This window comes from Myiozetetes cayanensis, unplaced genomic scaffold (assembly GCF_022539395.1).
Source record: "Myiozetetes cayanensis isolate MyiCay16 unplaced genomic scaffold, myiCay2020 scf1, whole genome shotgun sequence".
Lineage (NCBI taxonomy): Eukaryota > Metazoa > Chordata > Aves > Passeriformes > Tyrannidae > Myiozetetes > Myiozetetes cayanensis.
Genome location: NW_026086604.1, coordinates 48,303,442 through 48,330,656, shown reverse-complemented (window position 1 = coordinate 48,330,656; position 27,215 = coordinate 48,303,442). Strand labels below are relative to the sequence as shown.

The following is a 27,215-nucleotide window of genomic DNA, read 5'->3' as shown; positions in this document are numbered from 1 at the left end:
AGCTCTCATCTTCTCCTGGTGTCTCTTGCTGTGTTTTTGGGAAGCACATTCAGTAGTGCTGCGCCTTCCACCCTGTGTGATGTCAGTGTGTTGCTGTTGTGGCTGTGCTCCCATCCTCTGTGGTGAAGCCTGGGGCAAAGGTAGCAGTATGAGAAAAAAGAATGGTGCAGTCGGTTTGGGCACCTGCCATTTGTGAGCGGAGCTTACTGTCTTTGGGGACAGCCCAACCCCAAAGCATGCTGCAAGCTCCATGAACCAACGTCAAGCACCTTCAACCAACGTCGTCACAGTTTGTATCACAAGGGGCTAGAAGCCTCCCAGGCAAAATCTCTCTTTTAGCACAACAGTAAGGATGAGCTATGTGTAAGCCTCCCCAAAGGACTCAAGCTCTGAGCAAAGTGCTTCAGCACTTTTCCCACGTCATACCAGCAGATATGGCAGCATAGAAATGATGGAGCATCCCTGAGAAGCTTTAATAATTCACGTTCCTCTTCTTCCAATTAATATATCCAATGCAGTGAGTGGATCCAAAGAGCTGACCCAAAGTCTCAGTCCTCTGCATGTTGTACTTAGGTGTGGAAATTACAATGGCACAAACAGAAGTTCCTATAATAAAGAATAAAAAAACGATGGGCTTGAACCCTTAAGGAAGAAAATAGTATTTTCATTTGCAGATTACTGGCAATAGTAACTCTGAGAAGATAAATTAGACATTCAGATCTTGCATGTCATGCATAGTCAGATTTATTCCTAAATGGAATATTAGCGAAGTTTCCAATGGCATTACAGCTGTTCATTAAACTTTACTGTAGAACATAGGGATGATTTATCACACAGCTATAAACCTTCAGATGTTTCTTCCTCTATGTTTAAATCCTTCGTATTTTTCTTCCTTTCCCCATCACTACATCTAGTGAAATAGAGATTATAGCAATCAGTAAGCAAGGACCCACCTCCTTCAACAGCAGCCAATAACCTAGTTTGATTTATACAACAGATGGGAGATATGCACAGACTAAGATAAGTAGCCACCCGTAAAATATGGTTCTGGATTTGTGTCAAACTGGCCAGTCATATAGTCAGGGACAAGAAGAAAAAGAAAGCAGCTGTGCTGACCACCCACAACAAAATGTTTCCCTGAAACAACAGGGAAACATTTGCTTTTATGGATGAATCCCTTTGTTTCAAGCAGAGTTGGGAAAATATTATGCAACACTAATGCATACAGAAAATTAATTTCTGTTGTTTTGGTGGCTACATGGTGGCTTTCCATGACACTTCCGTGAGCATCTGATATGATCATTACTCCAGCTGCCACAGCAAAATCTTGTATGGATACTTGCATCCTGTTATATTGGTTCCAGTCTTTAAAGGGCACCTGCCTCAGCACTTGCAGATTTCTGTCTCACAATATCTGTGCATTGAATTTTGTACTGTGCTGCAGTCTTGCAAGCTCAGCTAATCAGTGAACAGTGACAAGCCCCAGGTGACATATTTACTAACTGGCAGCTAATCAAGCATATTTGAATTTTGCATGTCACATACTGGTAGCAAACTCTTCACAACATATTCATAGAATACATTTTGAATTAATTTAAGAAATGCATTTCAGGCAGTGCTGATGAGTTTGCATATCTGCAGCATGACAAAGTAGCTCACATGCATCACAAAACTTACATCAGTTGAATTATTCATTCTATTTTATCTTTTTTTTTTTTTAATCCAGTAACAGACAAGAAATTTTTTTTTCAAGGGTTGCATGGTTAGTGTTAGTTAACAGAATGTTGTAGCTAACCATTAGTAACAGTAACCTTTTCATCACTTTCTCTGCCTTTTTTGAGTTCTTTAGAACCCCACTAAGTATGATGTCTAAAAACCTGCTTTTGTCATGTGGAATGAAGTAGGGTAAGGAGTCAAAATGCATGAATACACCTGGTGTATTGCACCATACACACACTGAAAATGGCAAGCAAAGGCTTTATCTTCACCTTGTGACAGGAGTATCAAGTAATTAGCATAAGTTTACATATTTTTATTAGGCAAGTAATTAGCAGTCAGAGAATATGGTATTGTGGAGATGGCCTAGATTTTATTACAGTATTATACCATTCAGAAACAGACCCAGTTTCTGAACTACTTAGGTGTGCGATTACACAATGGAATTGTCCTCCTAAAATACACTGACAATTACCAGAATTGTGCATGCCACTGGGAAATTGCTCATACTAATTACCTTCATTAGATACTTGAATACAAAATATCTGCAAATGCTTGAGGAATTAGACATAAAATGGATTCTCTTCTTTAAGGTCATCTGTGTATGTATTTCTAAAAACTAGAGGAACAAGATTAAACCTATAACTATGTTACAGATTTGTCTGTCATATGTCTGTAAACATCCATGGGAGATTTACGTTTTAAAATGGAAAAATTGTTTATATATTTATATATTAATGTATTTAATATTAATTAACTTGCTTTGTCATACTTGGAAAATATTAAAGAAACAAAAATATATTGAAGAACCACCCTTTCAATACTTCATCCACTGATGAGTTGTTTCAAGACAAATATCCCCCAAATTTATTATATTTCATGTGAGGTATGACATGGATCACTTTTTGTGACTCAAATCTTTATAGAATCCTTACAGAATGCTTCAGATTGTGAAGACAGCACTTAGCTAGCATGTCCAGAGGATAAAACATCTTGCAGGTGGAGGATTGTTTCTACACCCTTTGCTAGCTGACTCTAGGCACACATGGCAGGAGTACAACAGTACACATTCCCTGGTAGGAGGGAACAGGGCTGCTGGTTGATTTTGATTACTTGTGCATCTCATCTGTCACTTGTATTGAAACTATGGGCAAAGTTATCACTTCAGAAACACAACTGTGTCTTTTAAACTTCTAATTTGACTTCATCATGTAAAGCTGCTTCCCTAGCCTACATTTTGTTAACTTGCAGCTTAAGCCACAATTAAAATAAAATTTTAAGCATACCAAACCTTACCAGGTGCCGTAAGCTCTTGGAATGATTTCCCAGGTTAAGATGGACTATGAGTGCGTTTTGCATGTTTTGTATGACCTGCCTGCCCTATTGGCCTCTACACCCTTGAAAGCTCCATGAGAAGCAGCCCTATTAATGGGTACATACATGAGTACACGTAAGAGTCACATCACCAGCAGCATTTCAAGAAGTGGATGTTCAGCTGATAAGTTTAGAATCATCCAGCCAATCTTACTATCAGGCCTCTTCTTTCGTTACCCATCCCCGCCCCGTCCCCAACTGGTTCTGGTGGTTGCTGCATTGAGCTCTGTAAAGACACAGGACTTTCTCTGCTGGGTTCATCTCAAAGGCTCCTCTTGCTCTTTTAAATCTGACACCTGAAATAATTTCAGTGTCGTCACTTCAAAAGTCCCACGTAGTGGGGGGGTTTGCTGGAGTTGGTTGCTGTCGCTGTCAGTACAATGCAAAATTTTTCCATGCTGCTGTCAGTAAAGAAAATGGAAGTGATTTTGCCATTCTGCTTAGACTTAGTTTAAAAAAACATGAGCAGAAAACCCTTTCCTTCCTTCTCTCTTTCTCCCACCAAATAAAAGGTTGGGTAATCCAAATAAAAGTACTGACATTATCCTTATTTTATAAATATACAAGGACTGTTTAGTGATGTTCAAATCATACTGTTCCAGTGAAAAACACCTGATTATTCTCACTCCTGGTGAGGCCTTTTAGATTTGACAAAATATCTTTTTTCTTTCTTTTTCTACTCAAAACTCCCAGGATATCCAGTGAACACTCACCAAAGCTTCAGATCCGGAGCCACAGTTACCTGAGGGCAGTGAGTGAAGTCTCCATCAACAGGAGCCTGGACAGCCTGGACCCTGCAGGGTTGCTGACATCCCCCAAGTTCCGCTCCCGCAACGAGAGCTACATGAGAGCCATGAGCACCATCAGTCAGGTGGGTGACATGCACCTGTGGCAGCCTGGAGAGCACCTGTCATGCTGGACACTGATTGAACACTTGCGATAAGAGAAACTCAATTTTACTTCGAATGGAATCAGGCCATCCCATGCCACGCATTTTTATAACTTTTTTTTTAAGGAAACGGGAGTGTTTGTGGGAGGGGAACACTTGATAGTGCTGTAACCTGCTCTTTGCAAATGGATGAGTGGCACAGCATACAGTTCCTTTGAAGGAGCACTCTAACTTTTTATTTTTCTCACCAGTGGTGTATTTAAAAAGGGTTCCCTTAGGGATCTTATGCTTAGTGCCTCCAATCAAAAATTTGTGAATGCCTTAAAAAAAAGGTTCATATGCTGAGTGAGATGCTAAAGGAAAATTAAGTCCCTTAGTAATTTGCATTTCACAATTTTATCAGAATTTTATTAGAAACTTTAGAGCTTGCTTTATGCTATTCTATTTATTCTTAACCTTGTGAACCTCTGAACGTTTCACCTATATAGTACAAATGTTGCAGTATATATATTAAGTGCAAAGATCTGTCTGTATTGTTGCCCTGAAATCCTGTAAGACATCTTTTTGCTCACTCTAAACTAGAAGAAAAATTAAATCCACTGGGACACATTCAGTTTATGAGTTTTAATGTCAAAAAATAGCCTGTTCTTGCATCCAGCATGCTTGTACACTTGAATTCATAAGGAACAGATATGAAAGAAGTGCACAAGTGCCAGCATACCACAGAGCAGTGGGCCAGTAGTTCCTCTGCTAAATCCTGTAGCTCCTTGATAGGATTTTTGGCTTGTTTTCTTAAGTGGATCATTTGGGTAAATCATTTGGATGAAAGAACTTTCTTACACTAGTCCAGAAGTGCAGCAGGCAGGATTTGTGGTGCCAGATACTGGCCCCGTATGATTGGCATATCAAGTCATTGCAGTGTCAAAAAAGTGCATTAAATCCGTGATGCCAGGACTTCAACTGTGGCCAAAACAAATATGTGTGCCATTCAATATGGAGCTGTAGTTTTAATTTCTGCAGTGTACTGTATTTAGACACTTCAGAGTTTTCACCTGTGTATTTTGTAGTGAAGCACTTTGCATAGGGTGTGGACTGACACTTATAAAGAGAGTCAGGATGTATCTAGGAGAAAACAGCTCTGAAATTCAGGTCTCAGAGGCAACTACATGAACATTAGGTTAGGTTCCTTATTTAGCTGGACACCTAACACTTACACAAAGCCATCAGCTAAGTGATTATCATTTGTCAATGTGAAGAAGCTGGGATTTTGTTTTAAAAAAGCATTAATTCAGAGAAATTTATTTGAGGATCGAATATTCTCTGCCATAATAAGATTGTTCTTTATGATGTACTACTACTACTACTACTCTTCCATACTCTTTTAAATAGTTTCCTTTTGAAAAAAAAAAAAAATGTGTTCTACTTTTTGAGATTATTCAATTATGTGTACAACGATCAGTGAAACATTTTTCTTGGTAACATTAGTCCTGGAAAAGAATTTCTAATGGTTTTATTCCTACCACCCTAACAAAGTTTTATCTTTGCCTGCTATCTTGGCCTTTTGCAGGCTTGAAAACTAACGAAAACCTCAAGTGATGATTTCCATCTGCACGTTTCTTACAGTGATAATTATTATGCTTTAATGCCAAACTCAGGGTTCGATTCTCAGTTTAGAAACATGAATGTCCATTGCCAGTTAAGTCGAGGTAAATGGTTTCCAAGTTTGTAAGACCCGGAGCAAGTCTGCTTTTGGGTGTTCTTTAGCCCTCATGAGTGCAAGTCTTTGTCACCACCTAGTGTCTGTTCCACACAGGGTCTAAGGATTCCCATGTGTCTCCTTCTCTCAGCCAGAGATGTAGTTATACATTTTTCCCCTGGAACAGAGCTGGTTCCCTTATCAACATTCTCCTCCCAACTGTTTGTTACTACTTCTACCCTCCATTTTCCTAGCTGTTCAGGTTTATCACTGGGATTGACTGTGGGTTGCACTGATTATGTACTGAGGTTCAGCTGACCTTTTTGGGTTTTCCTCATCCGCCAAAGAAGGTGTTATTTTTCAATACCTACTGTGTGCCCAGGGTGACATAAAACGGACTGTGCTTTGAGGGCTGCCAGTTTCCCACCAGTTTCAGAAGGAGTCAAGTGTCCTAACTCTGCCCAATCTCTGCCCAATGCCTCTGCCTCCCCTTTCCATACACTATTTTTTCCTTTCACAATTATTGCTTTGTGCTATGGGATGTTCTTATGTGCCATTCACCTTTTTTCATGTGCAAAGGGACCTTCCAACAGATGTTGGACATTGTGCCACTGTAGATTGTGTGTTTCTCCCAGGTAGTGTGCAATATCCATGTATAGGATGTACTGAACATGCCGGTTTTTTGTCTGCAGGTGAGTGAGATGGAGGTGAACGGTCAGTTTGAATCTGTCTGCGAGTCGGTGTTCAGTGAACTCGAGTCTCAGGCAGTGGAAGCGCTGGATCTGCCTATGCCAGGATGCTTCCGCATGAGGAGCCACAGCTACGTCAGAGCCATTGAGAAGGGCTGTTCCCAGGACGATGAGTGCATATCACTGCGGTCCTCATCGCCCCCACGTACAACCACCACGGTGAGGACCATCCAGAGCAGTACTGGTGAGTAACACAAAGGGAAATCCAGGGGGGTGGCAGAAAGGGAAGTACTTTTCTGTGCGGCTCCATCAGATCAACGATGAGCTCTTCTCTCTCAGGCACCAAGCCCATAAGAGAGTCTGTGTTTCACCAGGGATCTAAACAGGCTAATCAGCCTCAAACTACACACAGATCAAGACGATGCAGTTGTGTTTCCTCCTATGTCCAAGCTAATTTATTCTGAGCTAAAAGCACATAGAAGGGAAATCCAAGGTCATGTCTCCTCTCGCTCTCCCCCCCAAAACAGCAATCACAATTTGACAAGGCTGAACAAGGAGGCTCTAGGTTAGCAGCTCTGCTGTCTCCTGCCAGCGGAGGAGGGTCCCTCTGCTGAGGTTTTTTTGGCAAAGATGAGGTGATCTAGCAAGTTATCGGATGTGGTGTTTACTGGCTTAGAGAAACTGTTACAGCTCTCTAGGCCACACATAAGAGGTAGGAATAAAGAAGGAAAGAAGCAGTCCTCAGGTTAAAAATGCACTTTCACATCTTGCTGTTACGTTATTTCTGCAGTTCAAACTATTCAAGCCTTGCAAGAGAAAGGTTTAAGTCTAAACATGAGACGTCCAACCTTCCTTTTAATGTACGATATTGCTTTTCTTTTGGAAATAACCATGATGAATTCCGGATTTTGTCACCAAAATAGTGTGTAAGGGGAAGAAAAAGCAAGTCAAACTAAAATCCAGATATGCCTCTCTCATTCAGGAAGAGAAGAGGCAGGAGCCATTACATGTGTGTGTTTTTCCCTGTGGCAGGATGAGAGAAGGCCTTTCTTTTGACTTCTGTGCATCCATTTCACTGTTTTACACAATCTTCATATAATATTTGTATTCTTGACTGATATTGGCTATGTGTTGCACTGTACCTACTGTCTCTTCTCCTGTCTTTTTGTATTTCTGTTTTCTGTAAACTTTTGCCTTTTTGTGTGTTATCTGACAGGTGCAGTTGTTTATTCGTGTAAATTCTTTATCTCTCCTTCCAGTCTTTTTTAAAGCTGCTTTTCAATTGGTTTATGTCATCAAAAAACACTTGCAATCCTTTTGCCAAAAATGTTCAGCTAAACTCAAGATTTTTCTAAAAGTAGCAAGTTTAAGTACTGTTGGAAATACATAGGCAGTACATCACAAACATCAAAGTGTTCTTAACAATGCTGCAGAGCAGTTCTCATCTAAATCACTAACCCTTAAGAAATAGTATTCACATGACAGCATTTCTGCTATAGAAATCTCCCTTGTGGGCACACAGGGTTTACACCACACCACAAAGACAAGATTTGCATCGGGCGTGTGTTACGTCATTGTGCAGTGTTAGTTTGTGTCAAATGTGTTCTGAGGCGAAAGCTAAAAGATGGGAGTTTTCAGGGATTTTTCAGTGTGCATTCACCTTTATTAGATTAGCTCGAGTTGATCCCAGAGTGGGTTTCTGTTCTTTGACAATGGCTTTGTTAATGCTTTCCTTTTATAATAATAACAACTATGATCATTAATACAGAAGAGTACAATTATTTTTTCATTATCTGTATGTAAGAGGTTGTTCCTGTCACTTAGGAAAATGATGACTGTGTTTGGGGATGATGGTGTATATATGGAGAAAGTTGGATGTGTATATCAGCCAAAACCACTGAAAAACCTGAAAGAGGAAAATCTTTATTGCAAACTGTCTTTTGTTTATGCTCCTTTCTTTGTAGTACAACCACAAACAGAGGCCTGGTTGCTTCTCTGGGTAGCTGGCTTTATTAAAAAATTATATGAACAAAACTATGTTATGGAAAAACATAATCCAGTGGATCTGTCTTGGGTAACTGCTTCTGTGGTGAGGCCCTTAAAACACAGAGAGGAATGATTTCCAGAGCTCTCTTTGGACATACACAGAAGCATTTAAAGATTGGTGTAGGTACCTGTTTTCTGCTGTGGGAATTTTACTGAGTTATCTTTATCATTTTTTAATTCTTAAATTCCCAGGGGCCCATCCCTTCTGCCAGTAGCATTTTAGACAACTTGTCTTTTATACTAACTGACTTACATACCACTATCTGTTTAATGGGGATTAGAACTGAATTAATTCCTTTCAAAAGCATCTATATTGACTACCTAGCTGTTGCCTGTGGCTGGGTCACAGAAGAGAAACATGAAAGGTATCACTGATGGTTTCTATTACTGTCTGCTTCAATAAAATGGGAAATGGCACAACAGCTAGGCAGACTATGAAGAAAGGAGAACAGTATCTCAGACTTATCTCCAGTGAGGTGATGTTTCAAATGCTTTTGTGGGAGACATGAGGGCAGCTATGATCTAATCTACAGATGTAACATCCCCAAATGAGAGAACTGTCCTCCTGCCCCCAAAACGCCTCTACCTGGTCAACCAAGAAAGATTCCTTTCATCAACATTAGCAGTTCCCTCAAGGACATGGCTTTTAATTCACTAATAAGCAAAGCTATGATCATCCACTGATACATCCACTGGGAACCTCTTTTCTGCTGGAAGCCCAGGAAAATGACAACTTGATAATGATGGAAAAGACAGGAGAGCTGCCTGTTCACTGGATTCAAAATTATTCTTCTAAAGCAAAGACCCACAGCTTTCCAGGGCATCTGGATGAAAATATTAAGCAAGCACTATGGACAAAAATCACACTTACTTCGGCCTGTTAGTCTTTGCTATGGTGTTGGCAGCCTCAGCTTTTAATTTCCTTTTGCCATATAGTGTTGGAGGGTTTAGTTCTGCAATTAGTAACACATCTCTAGCTCAGTTCCTGAGGATGTGCTCAATCTAACTATAAATCTGGTGCTAGTGCACTTCCTGTGGCACAGAGCTCAGCTACAGGTGACTGGCCAAATGGTGGCCTCTGCAGCCTGCTCTGGTCTTAGCAGAAACACTTAGGGAGGACTGCATCTGGCTGAAACTGAGCCCAAGTATAAAAATGGGACTATAGACACAAACCTGTTGTCACCACTGTGAGCGAGAAGGAAAATCATAAACTTCCAGACATAAAAGTCTGCATGTATCTGGGAGGTGACTGCTTTGTTCATAAGGGAATCGTGATGTTTTCTCACAGAAACACAGAACTGATTAGGTTTCAAAAGACCTCTGAGGTCATCAAGTGCAACCTATGACCCAACACCACCACACCAACCAGACCATGGCACTAAGTGCCACATCCAGTCTTTTCTTGAGCACCTCAAGGGGCGGTGACTCCAACACCTCACTGGGCAGCCCATTCCAGTATCTAATCATACTTTATGTGAAGAAATTCTTCCTAACATCCAACTTAAACCTTCCCTGGCACAGCTGAAGACTATGTTCTTTCATTCTGTTACCAGTTGCCTGGGAGAAGAGGCCAACCCCCACCTGGGTACAACCAGGTGGTTGCAGACACCTGGCTACACCCTTCCTTTGTGCTTTTCTTTAAAGGAAGCATTTTGAAATGAAGAAGAGAAAAAGTGATCTTGACACTTTATGTAGAAATATAAATAAGCGCCACTTCACAGCTTCATCATGCTTTGAAAGCTAAGCGGTTGAAAAGGTCCATTCACCCTTGTATTTGCTCCCTCAGCATCAGTGGCACCCGTGGAGGCAGCTGCATTCTGGCTCTGGCCATCCCTGGGCATGGGGCTGTGAAGGCTGGGAGTTACAGCAGCTCTGAAGTGCTGATGTATGTTATACGACACAGCCGGCACTAAAAATTAACCTATGTCATTTGATCTCTTCAGAGGAGTTTAATGAGCTGTGAGTTATTACACAATTTGATCCCAGATCATTTGCAGATGCAACTATTGTAGCTGAAGCTCTTTGGCCATCAAATTCAATCACTGAATAGGTAGCCTTTTAACAATTAAAAGTCTGTCAATAATTTCAATGAGCTTAAAAAATACAGTAATTAGGAAACAATTAAATGTTAAAGTAGTCTAAAGAACACCTTCCCACATTTCTTGTGTCTGTGTTTCTAAACCGTGCCTGTGCAGCCATGCATGATCCTTTGCTGCAAACAAACCTTATGACTTGCATAAAAATATATAATTGAGACTAGATATGTTTAATTTGAAAATTCTGTCTCTCTACATAGCTAAAGTAGTAACATCAGGAGCAACTCTACTCTAGATTGCAATAAGTATTGCCTGCAGAGTCAGGAAAAAAAAAATATCAAAGTTATCTGCAGCAATGCCATCTGGTGATTCTCAGTAATATTACACTTCTGCTTAAAAGCAAAATAAACACAAATTCCTAGGAAATTATGCTGTGGAGCCAGAAGGTTAGGGAAGGACGGGGAGCTAACACAGTATATGCTAATTATGGTGTTTCAGCTGAGTAAGCTGTTTGCCTTCCATTCATTGAAACATCTGACCAAGATAAGTCAGGTATTTTGTGGAAAATCTCTGAGGGGCTACCTAGCCAATTATAAATAAATAAATACATAAATAAATAAAATGCAAACAAGTTTTAAAATTTACTCCTTCTAGGCAGAATTCAAAAATAAAATCAAATCCTGTGGATAAGGAAGCTGTAACTGAGTGTATACCAGATGTGTCCAAGGTCTTCTGGCCTCCTCAGAGCTGTCCTTTCAGAAACTGCTCTGTTCAAGAGGAAACAAGGAATTAGGATTTCAAATGTGGTTTCCAGTTGAAGCTAGGGGTGGTTTCTAGGTCTGTACCAAGATTATTAAGATATTTCTTCAAAAGGTCTGAAGAAATATAACTAAGTCAAGGCCTTCATTCAGATGTTGAATGTTAAAATAGATTTGAAGAGTGTGAAAACTGTTTGACAAAGAATTTACATGATTCATTTCCTCTGTTTCCTTGAGTAATCCTGAAATGTGTTCTGCCTTTGGATCTGATATCAAATTGCTTAAACCAGCACTTAAAAATGTTTTCCTTTACTGATGAGGAGCTGACCTTGGAGGAAAATACTGATTCCAATTTCAGAGGCATTTGACTGTACCTAAAACAAGTTTCATCTTGTCTGTTCCAGTAGTCAGCTTTACGAATGTTAGGCTCCACATCACACCAAAAACCCCCCATGTTTATAAAGCCAGTGAAGGTTTTGAATGGGAAACTCAGAACAGAGCTCTTGCTGGAACACTTCTAACTGATGTAAAGCGTGATGCAGTGCCCTCATGGACACTGCTCTTGTAATGAAACCCTGAGAAGGAGCAGAACTGATTCATGAGAAAGAGTCAGCCATGGAAATGATACCCAAATATTTGACAAGTTGCACAGGATTTGTTTACATGTGGTGTAGTTTCATGCCAATTGAGAACAGGAATTGTAATAAGTTTGATAAAACACATTTTATCTTTTGGGGGTAAAGTCTGTATGTCCTGAAGACATGTGCAACTTTAAGGCCTGAAAGACAGGTGTTACTGGTATAAATATTATACAGGTCCCTACTTTAAGACTACTTGGTAGTTACAGATGATTCACAATTTGAGTGGTCAGATAGTATGGAATGATTTCTTTACCATGCTCCCTGGTTCTACCTCTTTTCTCTTTGTGATTATGAATATTAAATTTAAACCATTTGGTCCTATCTGAAGTGCTGCCCAGATGTGAAGAGAAACAATCTTGTGGCATTCAGCATAGAGCTTGGTGGTTTTGGTTTCTTCATGACAAGTCCACCTTCCCTAACAGAACAACAGGAAAGTGCTCAGTCCTTGCAATTTTAGGTAAAGCTCAAGGCAACTTGCTGAGCTTAAAAGCACGATGTACTTCATAAAGAAAAAGGGTGAGAGAAGGACTTTGTTTTGTAGGGCATGGCCTATTTATTTTTTTCCACCTCTGAAAATGTTAAACTTGGCGGAGCTTACAGGAGTCTCAAAAGTTATGAATGTGTTTCAAATGCAGGAAATTAAAGACCAGCTTTACCCTTTGGTATTCAATCTTTGCTTACTGTTCTTATTCTTTATTTTCTGTATATGCTCCTAAACATTTGGGCTAAGGCTTTTAGTGAGGTAAGAATACAAGGAAAGATCTTAATCATTCAAAACTGTGATCTTATATATCTTGAAGGAATGGTTTTTGGTTGACTTCTCCAGTTGTCCCAACAATGCAGACATTTCCAAGGTTGAAAATGGGTACATCATACTCCTGCTCCACCAACTCTGGCAATATCCATGTTTCTCTCATGCTGGGGAGTGCCACACAGGGCATACACCTGAGATGTGGTCTCAGTAGCACTACACCTCCCTGAAACCACCAGCTGTGCTTAGGCAAAGCCTGCCTGGCATGCAGTCAGCAGTCCTTGGTGCAAGGATACACTGCTGGCAGCTGCTCAGCCTGATGCTCTGCAGGACCCCAGGGGCCTTTTCTGATACTGGGAATAGGATGACCATCAGACCTGTGAGATGGCAGTCTCAAATGAAATGGGAAAAAATACAATTTTAGAGATGAAGGAGAACTTAACAGAAATCTCTATTGTTCTGTGAAAAGAACTTTTAAGTGCATTGCTTATCTAGTAGAGCACAAATCAAGAGGATACAGGGATTACTTACATAAAGTGTTTCATTATTTGTTAATCTCATATTCATTAATTTACAGATATGAAAAATTTTATGGAAGCCCTTTGCATATGTCTGTATGGAATGCGCTTAAATACATTTTGACATTAATTAGTTTCTTTTGTTTGTACTGCACATACTAAAGTAATACTCATTTCAGGTGATGAGACTTATACAGTTCTCCCTAAAGGAGTACAGAGTGTGTTTGGATTTGAACTGCACTTTAGTTTCAGACTAAGCTTGTGTGTCATCAAATGCACCGCTGCCTGGAGATTGTTGTAGGGGTGTTCAGGGTTCCAGTTAGATGGAGATCCTCTGATGTACTAATGCAGTGAGACAGACCAGGTCCCACAGTCCTGCTGGTGTGCATGTTCTTTTTGTAAGTACCCCTGATGGAGCCTGAAGCCATACCTAAGAGTGTTACAGAGCCTGAGTGTCCAGCACCTAGCTGAGACAAGATACCACTTAATTTACCATAACAAATGTACAAAAGGGCATTACAAGCAAAATAGTAATTTGAAAGTTGCTGTGTTGACTGGGAAATGCATGCATGCCTCAAGTCTCATTAGCTGAGAATTAACATTTTTCTAAGCCTATAAACAAGCATGAAACCTCAGTGATTGTGCCACAATCCACAAAGCCGTGAATTATGGCAACCTGTCTCTGCTGCTCACTGCTGCAAGCGAGGACTGCCCTTTGCCATCAGGCTTGGGCTGGCTGGCAGGTCTACCTCAGATAGGGACCAGCAGTTTAGCTCAGGTCTGGTGCCCTAACAGCGAGCTAAGGTGCAGGGCAAGGCTGATGTGACTTCAGTGGGTCTGACTCAGCAGCCTTGTGCATTTGTGGTTTTGGGGACAACGTTTTCTGACTTGCAGACAGGGGGAGGAATCAACCTTCTTTGAAATGTGCCTGTAATCACGTCACGAGGAAGCGGGTTTCACATAGCAGCACCAGTTTATAATTGCAGACTAATGGGTGGGATGTGCAGCAGAATATAAAATAAAACCACAGACCTTTTCCACTTGAAAATTATTAGAGGACAACATAACCTTTATCAAAATGTTGTTCTCGGGCACTGGTCATTGCTCTGAAACAACAGAACTGAGAGAATTAGAGATACATCATTCCTTAGCTGAAATGTCAATAACAAATCAAGAGCAAATAATTAAATTTTCATTTATGGAAAAATACAAAAAAAACCTGGAATCTTTTCTTTGTTCTGTCTTATTTCCAATGCAATGTTTTTGTGATGCAGTGACAGAAATGAGCTGAATCAGTAAGCTGAAGACATGCCCCAATTTATATAATATGATCATATTTTCAGTAATAATTCCTGCCATTTTCCTAAAATAGACTAATGCGGAGGCTTTTAACTACAGTTGTCTTTGGGGAAGCAGGACTTAGACCTCTTTCCTGAAGGGGCTATGCTTAATTAATATATCCAGTGGGTAAAAATAACTCAGGTTGTTCTTTTTCATTTGTGCTACTGTCCAATCTCCAGCAGTGTGCTGCCACTCACCTGCAGTAAGTTTCACACCATTTCTTTAAGGTAAACCTCGATATTTTGGTTGTCCTCAGATACAATACTAACAAAGCTCTCTTGAGCCATAGGATTTTTCCAAGAAGTTACAGATGAGATATTTGAGGATGATGAGCTTTTTAAAGTGACTGAATTATTTTGGATTTTCAGAAAACTAAGTAAGAATTTTTAATAAGTGTTCTTAATGAGTACAGCTCTGCAGGGCCCCTCTTGTATGACAGCAATTTGTTTGGAGCCATTATATTTCATCATGTCAGTAATTCCCATTTCAGAGCTCAAATATGATGTATTAAGTACTGAATCCTGTAAATAATTGCACAATTTCATGCTTCCTAGATATGTGTTTATGTAACAGTCAAACAGTAATTGGCTCTTTGAAGCTATGGTAGACTATGGGGTGTGTATATTATTAACCACTTTTTGAAACAAACTCTGCCTTGTTTCTTTAATAATATCTCAGAAAAACCCAAAGGAAATGTGGCAGCAAAGAAAACTGTGCATTAAAAAAAATTGCAAAGCCTCTGAAGTATACACAGAGATGTGATTTACTGTTTTTATTTCTTGCTGTTACACCAGTCTCACTGCACTGCTTCTTACAACACTCAATAACAAGCACAATGCAGCCCAAATACTGGGATCTGGAAAACACCTAATGCTATTTTGCAAAGAGGGACAGTCTAGCTGCCATCACAGTCTAACAGTGCCTTTTATCAAAGGCACACTGTAGGCAGATGCTGGTAATCTGTTCTAATGCCACAACCTTTGTCTGGGCTCTCGAGGGGGAAGTGGATGTGTTGGTCTTTAGAAATTGTTTTCCCTTACTGAATTTAGCTTTGGTCAGATGGGAGAGTGCTAAATTGCATTCCACTTAAAATGCAGTAAGCCATCTGAGCAGAACAATTCCTAGTTGCTTTGATCAAGGATTTGAGCTAAGCTATAAGAGGAGAAAAAAAACCAATAAATAATACCACAGAACTCTCTAATGTGACAGACCTCTTGTTTGTTCTGTTGAGAAAGACGCCTACTTTTTGTCTCTACACAGTCAGGGTGATGGTGGCTGGATAACTGTTCTCTTTGCTGTGATAATTTTTCAAATTAATTCTGTCTTTAGCTAAAGTAAAATGTAGATCTGTATCCCCATGGGAAAGTTTAGATGGAAGTCAGAACATTGTAATAGAATAGCAAAATAAATGCTAGCAGACTATTTCTGTTTTGAAATTTCTTGCTCTCAATTTCTTTTAACTCTTTTCTGAACTTTGCTGAGAGTCAAATGAAATTATGTACATCTGTGGCAGAAGAAAATCAGGGTCTTACTAGACAAAAATAACGAAGTTATGAATAAAACCCAACTCATCCATGAATTACTAGCCAAAATCTGACTGCCTCAGAAAAGTCCTGAGAAAATCTGCTCTTTTCTATTTTGCATGAAGGGTAATTTACAGCCAGGTGACAAATTAGTTGTTACCTGGTGCCATGGTCTTACACTGTCTAATCTCACACAGTTCCCTGAATAGTCGTGTGACATTTTACCATTTGACTCTTTTTTTTTTTCCTTAATTTAAAAAGAGGGAAGCAAGAGAAGTAAGGTATTCAGAGAGATGGAGGTGGGGTGAAGGAGAAGCATCTGTGTTGAAAACTCTGGTTGTGTGGTTGTCAAGACTGCATGCTGTGACCAAAATGCTTATTCTATTTTACAAGAAAAAAAGGGAGATAAGTAAGGACAAGGAGTCATTAGTTAAGATTTCCAATATCAACATTCACTCTTCTTAAGTGTTCCTCTAGGACTTTTTCCACAGCCAGGAAGCTGCATCACATTCACCTGTAAGTGTACAGTGTCCTTTTTTGTGAATGGGCAGTTGTGTTTAACCTCACTTCAGCTACCTGGGGGGTTAATGCTCAAACAGGCACTCCTTGTCTACACAGGCTCTGCAGGCTGCGGCACATCAACATCTGTTCCAGTGTCGCGTAGTCTTCACAGATTACACATGGCATTACACATAAGAGCTCCCTCTCATAATCTGATTTACATTCCCAGTCATCCCCTTTTCTGGACTTCAAATATGTGCTGCCATCCTGCGAGCCTTTTCCTGTTTCTGTCAAGGCTCACTGAGAGTATGTGTATCTCTCTTACGGAGAGTTGGTGCTGCTAAGTTAATTGAGAAGAATTCCACTCAGTACAAAAAGATCAGTCTTATGTCCTCTGAGTTTGGGTGGGATGGCTGAGTGATACCTGTAGGGTGAAGGGATACTGAGCCTGAAAACATGTGGGTGGGCATTTTTTTATTTAAGAAGATATAATAGCCCACCCTACAGGTGACATGCACTAGAGGAGAAAACATGTATATGTAAATAAGTACCAGTTAAAGCAGGGGTTTTGTTGTTGTTGTTTTTGTTGTTGTTGTTGTTGTTTTAATTCAACATACATCCTTTCATCGAAGGGCAAAGAGTTTGATGGTTAAATAAAAACGGGGAAAAGTGACAAAAAGGGAGGGAGAGGGACAAGGAAAAAAAAAGTCTGAGTAGCAAAGTAGGTCCAGAAGGCTTTTGTAAAACAGAAATGTGGCCTGCACTTCAAAAATCATTCATTATGTAGAATCACTAACACATTTCACTGTGTGAATAGTTGATGGTGAGAAACAGATGCCCAGAGCTTTTAACCTGATTTTTCCCAAAATGCTTTGTCTTCTCTTTATTCCTTCACCACACATGACTTGGTGTGTAGACTAGATGGGCATGGTGTGCTGTCTAGCACATTTTATTGGTGCTGTTTGAGCTCCCACTGTAGACAGTTTTTGACACTTATTTTAGAAAATGTTTTCTGGTTGTGATGAGGCTCCGGAGTCCCTGCAGGCAGGAGATATAGAGGGATGTGAGATGGTCGTCAAGTTAATGGTGTCCAGAATCCCTTTATTGCTTTCAAAGGGCTGGCAAAATTAGTGAATGGAAAATAATGAACATGACAGATAAGCAGGCACTAGATAGAAAGCTTAAATAGCTGTGGGAATTTGTGGGACTGCAGTAGCACTGTCAGAATTTCATCAAATGAAGAGGAATGCTTTCTCCCATCTGTTTTGCAGATAGATTTCTTAATATTTTAAGTACAATATTGCAAATTAGAGCAGTCTGTTAAGTTACAAAAGTGAGACAGATCTTTCTTTTCCTGCAAGCTTTGCTCAGTTAAGGGTCTAGTTTTATAAGATGCTGAGGGTCCTCAGTTGCCAACATCTTATAATCAGTTCATAATTTCCATATGCCTGGTGTCACAGAAACATCTGGCTCCTCTATTTCACTGCAGGTACCTTTACAACCAGAAAAGTCTGGATCAGGAGTATAAATCTGTTGGAAACCAGTTTATGATACTTTTTAGAAGATAAAAATGTAAGGGTTTCTAGTCCTTTTGCTGTTGAAAGCTTAAATTGTGCAACCAGATTGAATAATACAGACATGGCTTGCAAAACATGATTTCCAGGGAATCTTTTCAAATTCTCTGATGTTTTCTCCATTATGCTGTTAAAAAAGATGAAATCTTGGGAAATACCAGTGAGATAAATACTTACACTTCCCCTATCCTGTAGTAGCAGACAAATTTGCAGCTCAAAAATCCCTGAAGGGGCAGCTGTATCTTTTTTTCCACCTCCACAATTAGCTCAGAAGAATGAGATGGAGCACAATACCAGGTGCATTGCACCTGCTGTACATAACACCTTGTTGTGAATTGACCACTGCCACAGTATTTCATGTACACGTGCTAATCAACAATAAAAAAAGAGCACCCATTGCCAAACTAACATGACTCCATTAAAGGGGTTGTTTCTATTTGCACTGCAATAATGTGCACTTCTCCTAAACCATCTGTGTTGTCTCCTCCTCAGCACATTGAGTTTAGTACATGCATATATTTGAAAATTCCAAAAAGCTAACTTTTCCAGCTACTTCTGATGAGGAGAGGAAGCCTTACTCCATCTTCAGACAACTGCCTCTCCAGCAGGCATGAAGAGGAGTCAGGGACTCTGTTCGGGTGTTATTCAGGTCAATGCATGTGCAGAAGCACAAGGAAGAAAGTATTTTTACCCCAAGTCAAAACCTATGTAATTGCAAAATATTGCCAATCACCATCATTAATCTCCAAAAATAAACAGTGTGGTTATTGAAAAATGTAAATGTAGTAATTGGGAATATGTGACATTAATCATAGGTGCAGGATTAGGCCTACCCACCTGGTATAAGCTTCCTTTTTCTCACTTTCAACATGACATTAACTAATTTGAGGCCTGAGGCACTGACAGCTTCTGATACTGAAGTGTACTGGTTGCATTGGCATCATCTGGCATCATCTTTTACATCTAATTTTATTCTCCTGAAAAGTCTATTACTATTATTGGAGCATGACAATATGCTTCTTTGGAGACATAGAAAGAAGCCCAGGGAAATTATTAATTCAAGCTGTCAGCAATATCTAGCTCATTTTTATTGTTATGAAAAACATTTCACTTGTAAAATAAAACTGGTGCCCGTTTGCTTTTTGATAATATATCAGGAAGAAGTCAGTGTCGTTCTACTGTGGCAGTTCACAGAGATTTTGCAAAACCAAAATTAGCATACGTCTTCCTAAAAGTGCAGTAAGTTACAAAATCATGGTTTTTCATCAAATAAAGTGATGAATTTCTCAAATTAGATTATGTGAAAATAATTTAGCATCGTGAAAGCAGTAATGACATTAAATAATTTGGTAGAACAAAGACTGCTAATGCCTCACATGCTGCTGATGCATAAAGTCATCTGCCAGTCAGCTCTCCACTGTTCACTTTAGCTGCTTTGCTGATTTTTATCAGTTTGTCTGCTTAAAATGTGTTTTTGTAGAGAACTTTTAATTTCATACCCTTTGATTCATCTTTACTCTCATTGCATATTTACTATTTATCTCCATTGAATTAATATTTTAATACTTGCTGATGTTGAAGGCAACTGGCATGTCTTCTCCTGGACTTGTATTTGCACTGATTTCTCTGGTGTAGTCCCTGATGACTTCTCACAATAATCAGGACTGAGCTGCTTGCCATGCTTCACAGAAGTGGTTAGTTTAATGAAGATTTGTTTGGGGACAAGTTGAAGCTAATGGGATAGCTCATTTCCTCAATAAAACCTGCTGTTTAGTAAACGTTATCTGATGACATCATGACACTCATATCAGTCACCATTTTTCCTAGAACATTTATTCTGATCTTTACAAATAACGGCTCTCCAACCATTCTTTTATACTGCTTTGGAGAAAACCAATGATGATTATTTTTATCCCATAGATTTTTGTATTTCACCTTTTCCTGCCTATGAAAACTGTAGACACCTTTTAGTTTGTCAGTCAGCAACACCTCCAGCAGTCAGACTACAGACTTATCAATTGACATTTCCACAGAAATTGAGGGACTATCCTCCAGTAGTGGATAACTATGTTCTGGGACACAATCTAAAGATATGCTGCTATCTTCCATCTTAAACATGTAAAATAGAATATCTAAAAATTATATGGCATAAAAGTATTTGCTGCATCTGAGACAGTGGTATGTACAGAATAAATAAAGACATTCCTAGGGAAACATTCCCAGACATGTTCCAGGTGCTGTTTGCCCATTGGTTATATAGCTAGATAGTTGTTGTCTCAAGACCTTTAATTGAATTTTCACCTCTGCAGCCACCTCTTGAATTCAGGTGCTTTCTCTGGAATAGTATCCCTTACAACCACATTTTATATCTGCTAAAAGCATTACTGCACAACATTACTGGTCTGCAATGCTCTCCACTGTGCACACACGTATTAATCACCCAGGGTTGTAACAGTCATTTTCTCTAAATTTTGTCTATATGTTAATTTCCTGATTTCTCCCAGTTGCACCTTTCTGGCTAGCATGAAGAGGAACTCTGCATTCCCAGTCCAATGTGCTATTGGATAAACTGGTCCAGCAGACAAATGTCATCGCTGTCTGAGGAAAGGGAATGGGTTACACATGGGGCTACAGGAAGTGTATAGGACATGATGATGTTTCAGCTCTGACAACTTGCAAGATATTTCTGGGCCCCTACCAGTAAATCAGATTTTCCTTTTTTTAACTTTTTGTGTTTCAATTAGTAGTTGTGAGACCGTCTCAGCAGACTGGATATGAGTGGCTATTACTACTATATAGTAGTAATACTGTGGCTAAGGTCACCCACCCAGTCATGAGCTATGAAACCATCATGTTTGCAACTTCTATAATAAAAGAAATGGGGGTAATTGGCAGATGAGACTACATTTAAGGAAAGATCATTGCTAATCTAGAGGCATACAGTAGCAGTGCTTTTTTTCTTGATCTTTTCAACCATATGTAACTATCTTTCAGACGAGTTGTCCCTTTTCACTGCTTTTTGCTTTTGTTTCCTCATTCTCTGATTCTGTTTCATGTTACTAATTTGAATAATTATGTAACCATTTTTGATTTTTGCAAAGGAGAAGCACTGAGGTTTCTACTCGTATAGCTCTGTCATGGTTCCTCTGTTACCAAACTCAGCTGTTGGCCTGTGGGCCAGCAGTGCCCACCTATCACACTTTCGTTGCTGCTATTTCACTGCACTCAGTAACATCAAGGATCCACCCCCCTCTTGTTAGGCTACACAATCTAGTCTCTCTTTGTGTTAATGAGTCTTCTGTATCTTTTCTGAATTATTATTTCATGTTATTAGTACCATCTCCACTTGAATTAGGTAACAGTGAGAAAGCTGTGCACCAAGCTATGCGTTCCTTGCATAAACAGAAGCTTGCAGTCAGAGAAGTCCTGTTGTGTTAGTAAAAACACAAGAATTCAAATCACAACAATGTGATTACTTTTGCAACAAGGCAGAGTTCAGGTCATGCTAGCAATGGACCACGGTAATGAGGTTGCCTTACAAGAACAGCATATGAGGTGAGGTTATTCTGCATTGCAACTTGCCAGGGATTAATGCATGTGTGAAATTCAGTGATTTTATTTCTTGAAATGAAAACTTCTGTTAAACAAAAGCTAGCAGGCTGTCGGAGAAATTCTGGTAAGGCAGTATCAGTGGATCTTTCCACTATCTAATCCTTAGGGAAAAAAATTTACCAGGTTTATAGAATTGGATCAGCCACATCTCCATTTTTCTTAACAGGATCTTCATTTTTCATGGACTAGATTGAAAAAGCAGATTATGCAAGAGTGTTCCTTCTGGCCACTTGAGGAAATTAACAGCAGAATAATAACTAATTCCTCATCCTGCATATAATTATGGCAAATTCTGCTGAGAGGATCAATTTTCTCCAGTCTCCGTTTTCTTTTTATCTAATCATATTCAGCAGGAAGCTTTGCCAGTAATCTGGCTGGCTTGGTTCCACTTCATGATTGTTCTTTTACAAAAATCTCTTTTTGAACAAATTTTTACAAATACAGTACAATTACAGAATATTGTGTTCTTTCAACTTACAGATTTTAAAATGCAACATATATGGGCAAAAGTAAAGCCTATGTTTCATTCAGATGCATGAACTGTGTGACACAGGGTCAAGTATTTTAATAACTGCATTTGCATTTGTTGATTTATCTCTTTTGATGCTTTCAGGGAACCCTCATTTTATTAGTGGGTCAGAACTGGCCATAAGGATCTACTCCAGCACAAGATACAAAACTATTAACTAGGTTTAAGCTAAATACAGTTCCCTTTACAAGAATTAGGTTGATAATAACATAAGTCATATGAATTAAGTATAGTTCCGGTATCTGAAAAGTTATGAGTTAATCTCTTTTTTCTTTTAATGTACCTTAACTGAAATATTAGAAATTCTTACTGAACACTGAAGGCAAAACTGTTTCCAGCTGTAGCCAAAGTGAATTTTTTCCTGAAATGATTCATCCTAAATTATCATTTTTGTATACCAGAAGTAAATCTATGAATTTCATGTCTTTTGAAGCCAAGCAGCTGAGGATGTCTGTGAAATCACAACAAAACATGCAGGTGTGCACTAAAGGAACTTAGTGCTAGTTCCTTTATAACCAGAGTTATAACCAGAGTGCTTGACAGCCTGTGATGTGTGACTATGCCATGCTGTAGATAGCAGCAGCCAAGGCACAGCTCTGAATTTCACAGCTGCAGACAGTGCTGAGGACAGACAGTTCCAAAGAGTGAAGTTCATCTGAGTGTGAACTGCAGCACAGCATGAGTGGCGCCAGCGTGCCCTTTGTCTTTCACTTTTCTGGAAATCGTGCAACTGCCATGATACCACTATTCCCCTCATTTGCAAAAACTAAAACTGTTCTCACAGCATTTAGAAAACCAGAAAGACATGCTTGGAAAATCACAATGAGCAAACGCTGTTGAAAGTGAAACAGAGGACATTATCTGCTGCACCTCCTGCTTCCAAGGAGACTGACAACTGATCCTGGAAAAAAGGAATGTGAAATGACATTTTTTTATTTGAAAGGCTATTAAAATACTTCAACAGGTGCTCTACTTGAAATGTACCTGTTCTATTGCAGAGGTTTGCAAATTTATTATTAACAATGCTTATTTTCTTGAAAGCTGTTGTCATGCCTCCATTTTGTGAATTTTTAGTTTTGTCAGCTTTATTCAGTGATTTTCCTCTTTACATTACTTGCACTACTTGCATCAATTTGCATTGCTCCCACCCCTAATATAGTGTGAAAATTGGTCCCGGGCAGAAAGTTGCGGTACAACTTCACATTCCCCTGAAAGATATAGGCTTGTGTTTTTTCAAACTGGAAATTAATAAATGAGAACCTTCTTGGAGGTTACTGCAAATGTGGGTCATAGCTTTCCAGCAGACCAGTGATGAAAATGAGATGTGGCTGCTTCCTCCTCTGGCATGATTGTCCTTCATTAACATGAGCAGTAAGCCCTACCAAGCAATGCTGCAATTCTCTGGCCTTTCACATTGACACAGACAGAGATCACTTTTGTGAAGCCTGAGAACAGCTGGTTTTATTTATGCATATGTGGTCATGTTGGAAAAAAGGGAATCACTTAAAGAAAATAGCTAATGATTTCTTCCAGAGATCTTCACCTAATGTATGGATACCTGATTCCCTTAAAATCATGTTTGTAGCAAGTGTTGCTTCCTAGTAAAGGGACTAAAGCAGAATATAAACACTTACTGTCTTTCATGGTCATAATTAAAAAAAAAAAAAAAAAAAAAAAGATAATGCATAACATGTTCAACAAGATAATTTTCTTCCCAAAACTAAACACATGCTGAGGGGAAAAAGTCTCTCAAGCACCACACCATGGTGACATACATTGTTCAAAAAAAAAAAAATAAAACTGGAAGACAGATGTTCAACTTCAGCGCCAAGTGTTTGTCTAAGCAAGCTCACTTAGGGAGCTGCAAGAGCAAATGTCAGGAACACGAAGTAGTCACCTCATGGGATACCTATAAAATGCTGATGACTCTAGAAATGAATCTATGGACAAGGAGAGAGAATGGCATTGTGGTTAACCTGGAACTTAACACTAGGTTAGTAGTGACAGACAAGGCAAGAAGACTTGGGTGTCAAGCCACAGGAGAAAAAGTGTTAAACAGTCATTTCTAAAAGGACCCATCATGATCATAGGGAGATTCAGCTGGGACTAGCTGAAAGGACCTCAAGTCTGTTACGTTTTGAGGTAGATCATGTTTAGCCTATTCCTTATAGTGAGATTCCCAAAAAGACCTAGGAGAGTTTTTAAACTTGAAAAGATAAATTATACTAGACTTTAACCTGAAGTAGTTGCTTTTTAAAATACAGGAAATTCAAAGTGACTCAATGAGACGGCATAGAAATAAAAAAGACTGAAGACCATTTTGGTGAAGAAGCTGTGAGTGAAAATTGCTCGGGAAAGCAGAGGAAAGCTGCCCTGAGGGGCTGGATTCTGTCCAGCTTTTGACACAGAGCTTCTGTGTGGTGTTAAACAATTTTCTGCAGGTGTCGTCACAGACACAGTTTGGATTGGAAGGGACCTCTCAAGATCAGCTAGTTCCCAACCCTGCTGCTATTGGAAGCGATATGTCTGCTTGCTTTGAACTTGTTGCATAGGTCTCTGTCTGGAGACACCAGCTTGGTTGGTTAAGTGCTGAGGCAGAACTGAAGTCACAGGTAGCTCTCCTGTGCATGTAGGAGGTGATGTAAATCTGGAAAACTAGGCAGCATCTCAGAACTGTCGGTAGTCTTAAATTCAACTATTTTGCTTCTCACTTCCCCACCTCTGCAACGGGAGTAATTAAACTCATTTTTCCTCAGAAAGGTGATTTTTAAATATTTTTTTTTTCTGAAAGAAGGGTTTATCACCAAGGTAAATAGGAATTCTGTCTTTTGGGTATAGTGTGAGCTGGGTTCAGTAGACCTGTGATGGGAGTTTACATTGAACAGGAAGGAAAACCCAATGTATGGCAGAGTTGCTGATCAGATAAGCACTGGTTTTTTTCTGGGTACTGAATTAGTAGCCATTTTGTGAAGAAATAGTCAATTGGACTAATTTAAGGCTTATAAGGGCTGTGTTTTTGTTTGTTTGGGGTTTTTTTACAATTTATTTACAAGTCATTTATTGAGAGTATCCTCAAGGAAGGCTTATGTATTATGCAGATAAATGGCTATATTGATTATACAGAAAAATACATAATATATAATATACACTTTATAACTAATCTTCCGTCATCTGATTTCTCCTCAACTTCAATTTAGTCAAAATTGTAGCTTATGCCTCTGTGTGCATGTATTTCCCTGGTATCTCCAGTATCTGGCTTTTACAACCATTTGTGTTAATAATGAGACTGTGAGTCATTTCCACTGTCATATGGAGTTCTTTTATAGGCAAAAGATGCAAATGCAGCTAAGCACTGTTGGGGATCCTACAGTACCTGACTACTTCTCAGAGTGCTCCCCCCAGTTTTTGCAGTATTCAGTGTTGGTACATGCAGAGCATTTTTATGTGCTTTCCATGCAGTATTTAAGGGTCTACAGATTTAACCAATCATCTTAATAAAATAGTAAATATAAAAAAACTATCATTAAAAAAAAATTGCAGAGACTGAAAAAGGCAGGAACAAAGTTGATCCCACAGGCTGTTACCATTTTGTCCTTTGGTTTATAAGTCTTATTGCACACAAATGCACTAGAACACATTGTAAACAAGCTTAAAAATCAAGTATTTTGGAAAAGGTAAAGGTAATGATAAGTAATGATTAAAAGGAGGACTTAAACTTTGCTGTTTCAAACATGTTTACCATTTCAAAGAGTTTCCAGATTTAGCCTTAGTACAGTGCCAAAATGTTTCCTCCTTAAATTTGGCTTTACCCCCAGAAATAATTTCCCTTCTTGAAACTGAAAACAGCAGTGACAGCTCTTCTGCATGTTAAGACGTCACTACTTAAAATCTGATATCGCATATCCCTGCAGGCTCAGAAACTGGAGCTTTATATCACTGCAGAGGGTTGATCTCCAGCTGCCTAATTGTTCTGTGCAGCTGCTTCTTTCAAATCCTGTAAGGACCCAATGTATCAAAGTCGAAATTATCAATTTCTGGCATGAAAAGCTTTCATAAGTCTTATATATATATATCTATTTGGTTTTGTGATTTCAAAGCTTGAGCCATAAAGAGTTGGGCACATAGCAGCTATACAAGAAATTCTTTGAAAACTGAAACTCTAAATTTTTTTTAGTTGTTCTTGTAATATGTCTTTATTTGGGAAAGATGCAGCTTCAGAAGTCTTGAGCCAGTGAAAACTTACACCCTCTGGCATTCATTGTGTGCCTTTCAGTAAAATAGTGTAATACAATATGGTGTTGGCTACAAAATACGTTTCCCACACAGCTGCCCTTTGCATTCAGTTCCTGGATTTCAGTAATAATGAAAAATAGCCTTTCCAAAGTAGTCTTTCATAACACACTGTAAACAATATAATTTGATCTCAGCAGAATTAAGATGGTCAATTAAACAGAAAGTCAAGCCACCAGCCACCTGTTGAATCCCTTCACAGTCCATCCATCATCAGAAAGCTTGCCCTGTATTCAGGCTCAACCCAGGGTGTCTTAAAGAAGGTGAAAGCCCAGAAGGTCACCCTGGTGGACTGCTGGGAGCAGAGGGAGACAGGGAGCCTTGGAACCCTCCTGACCCGGTCCTGTGGTGAGCCCCACTAGAGCTGACCAGCTGCCAACAATCAAGTCAGTGCTACTGCATTTAGTATCTGCTGAAGTTGTGGGATTTTGACAGATCTGACAACACTAGTCATGTGTTTGGTGTTAAAAGCTTGGGATTTGACATAGTGATAGACTACATATCTTAACTGAAGGTTTTAATGCTACTTTGAAATGAGAAGAGATGATTTCTTCATGGATGAGGAAAAGACAGATGTACTTAATGCCTTCTTTGCCTTAGTCTTGAATAGTAAGACCAGTTGTTCATCAGGTACACAGCTCCCTGAACTTGGAAGACAGGGACAGGGAGTAGACTGAAACTCTCATAATCCAAGGGGAAATGGTCAGCCACCTGCTACACCACTTAAACAC

General features: G+C 39.3%; 1 protein-coding gene across 4 annotated transcripts in view; it reads left to right on the top strand.

The window, feature by feature from the left end:
- The window catches only part of DLGAP1 (DLG associated protein 1), a 410,602-nt gene that overhangs the window by 308,976 nt on the left and 74,411 nt on the right, over positions 1–27,215 (top strand). For all 4 annotated transcript variants that reach the window (XM_050322101.1, XM_050322111.1, XM_050322126.1 and 1 more), the window contains 2 exons: positions 3,784–3,961; positions 6,368–6,608. In XM_050322101.1, the coding sequence (XP_050178058.1) occupies positions 3,784–3,961; positions 6,368–6,608 (419 nt within the window). The remainder of the gene's footprint in view (positions 1–3,783; positions 3,962–6,367; positions 6,609–27,215) is intronic.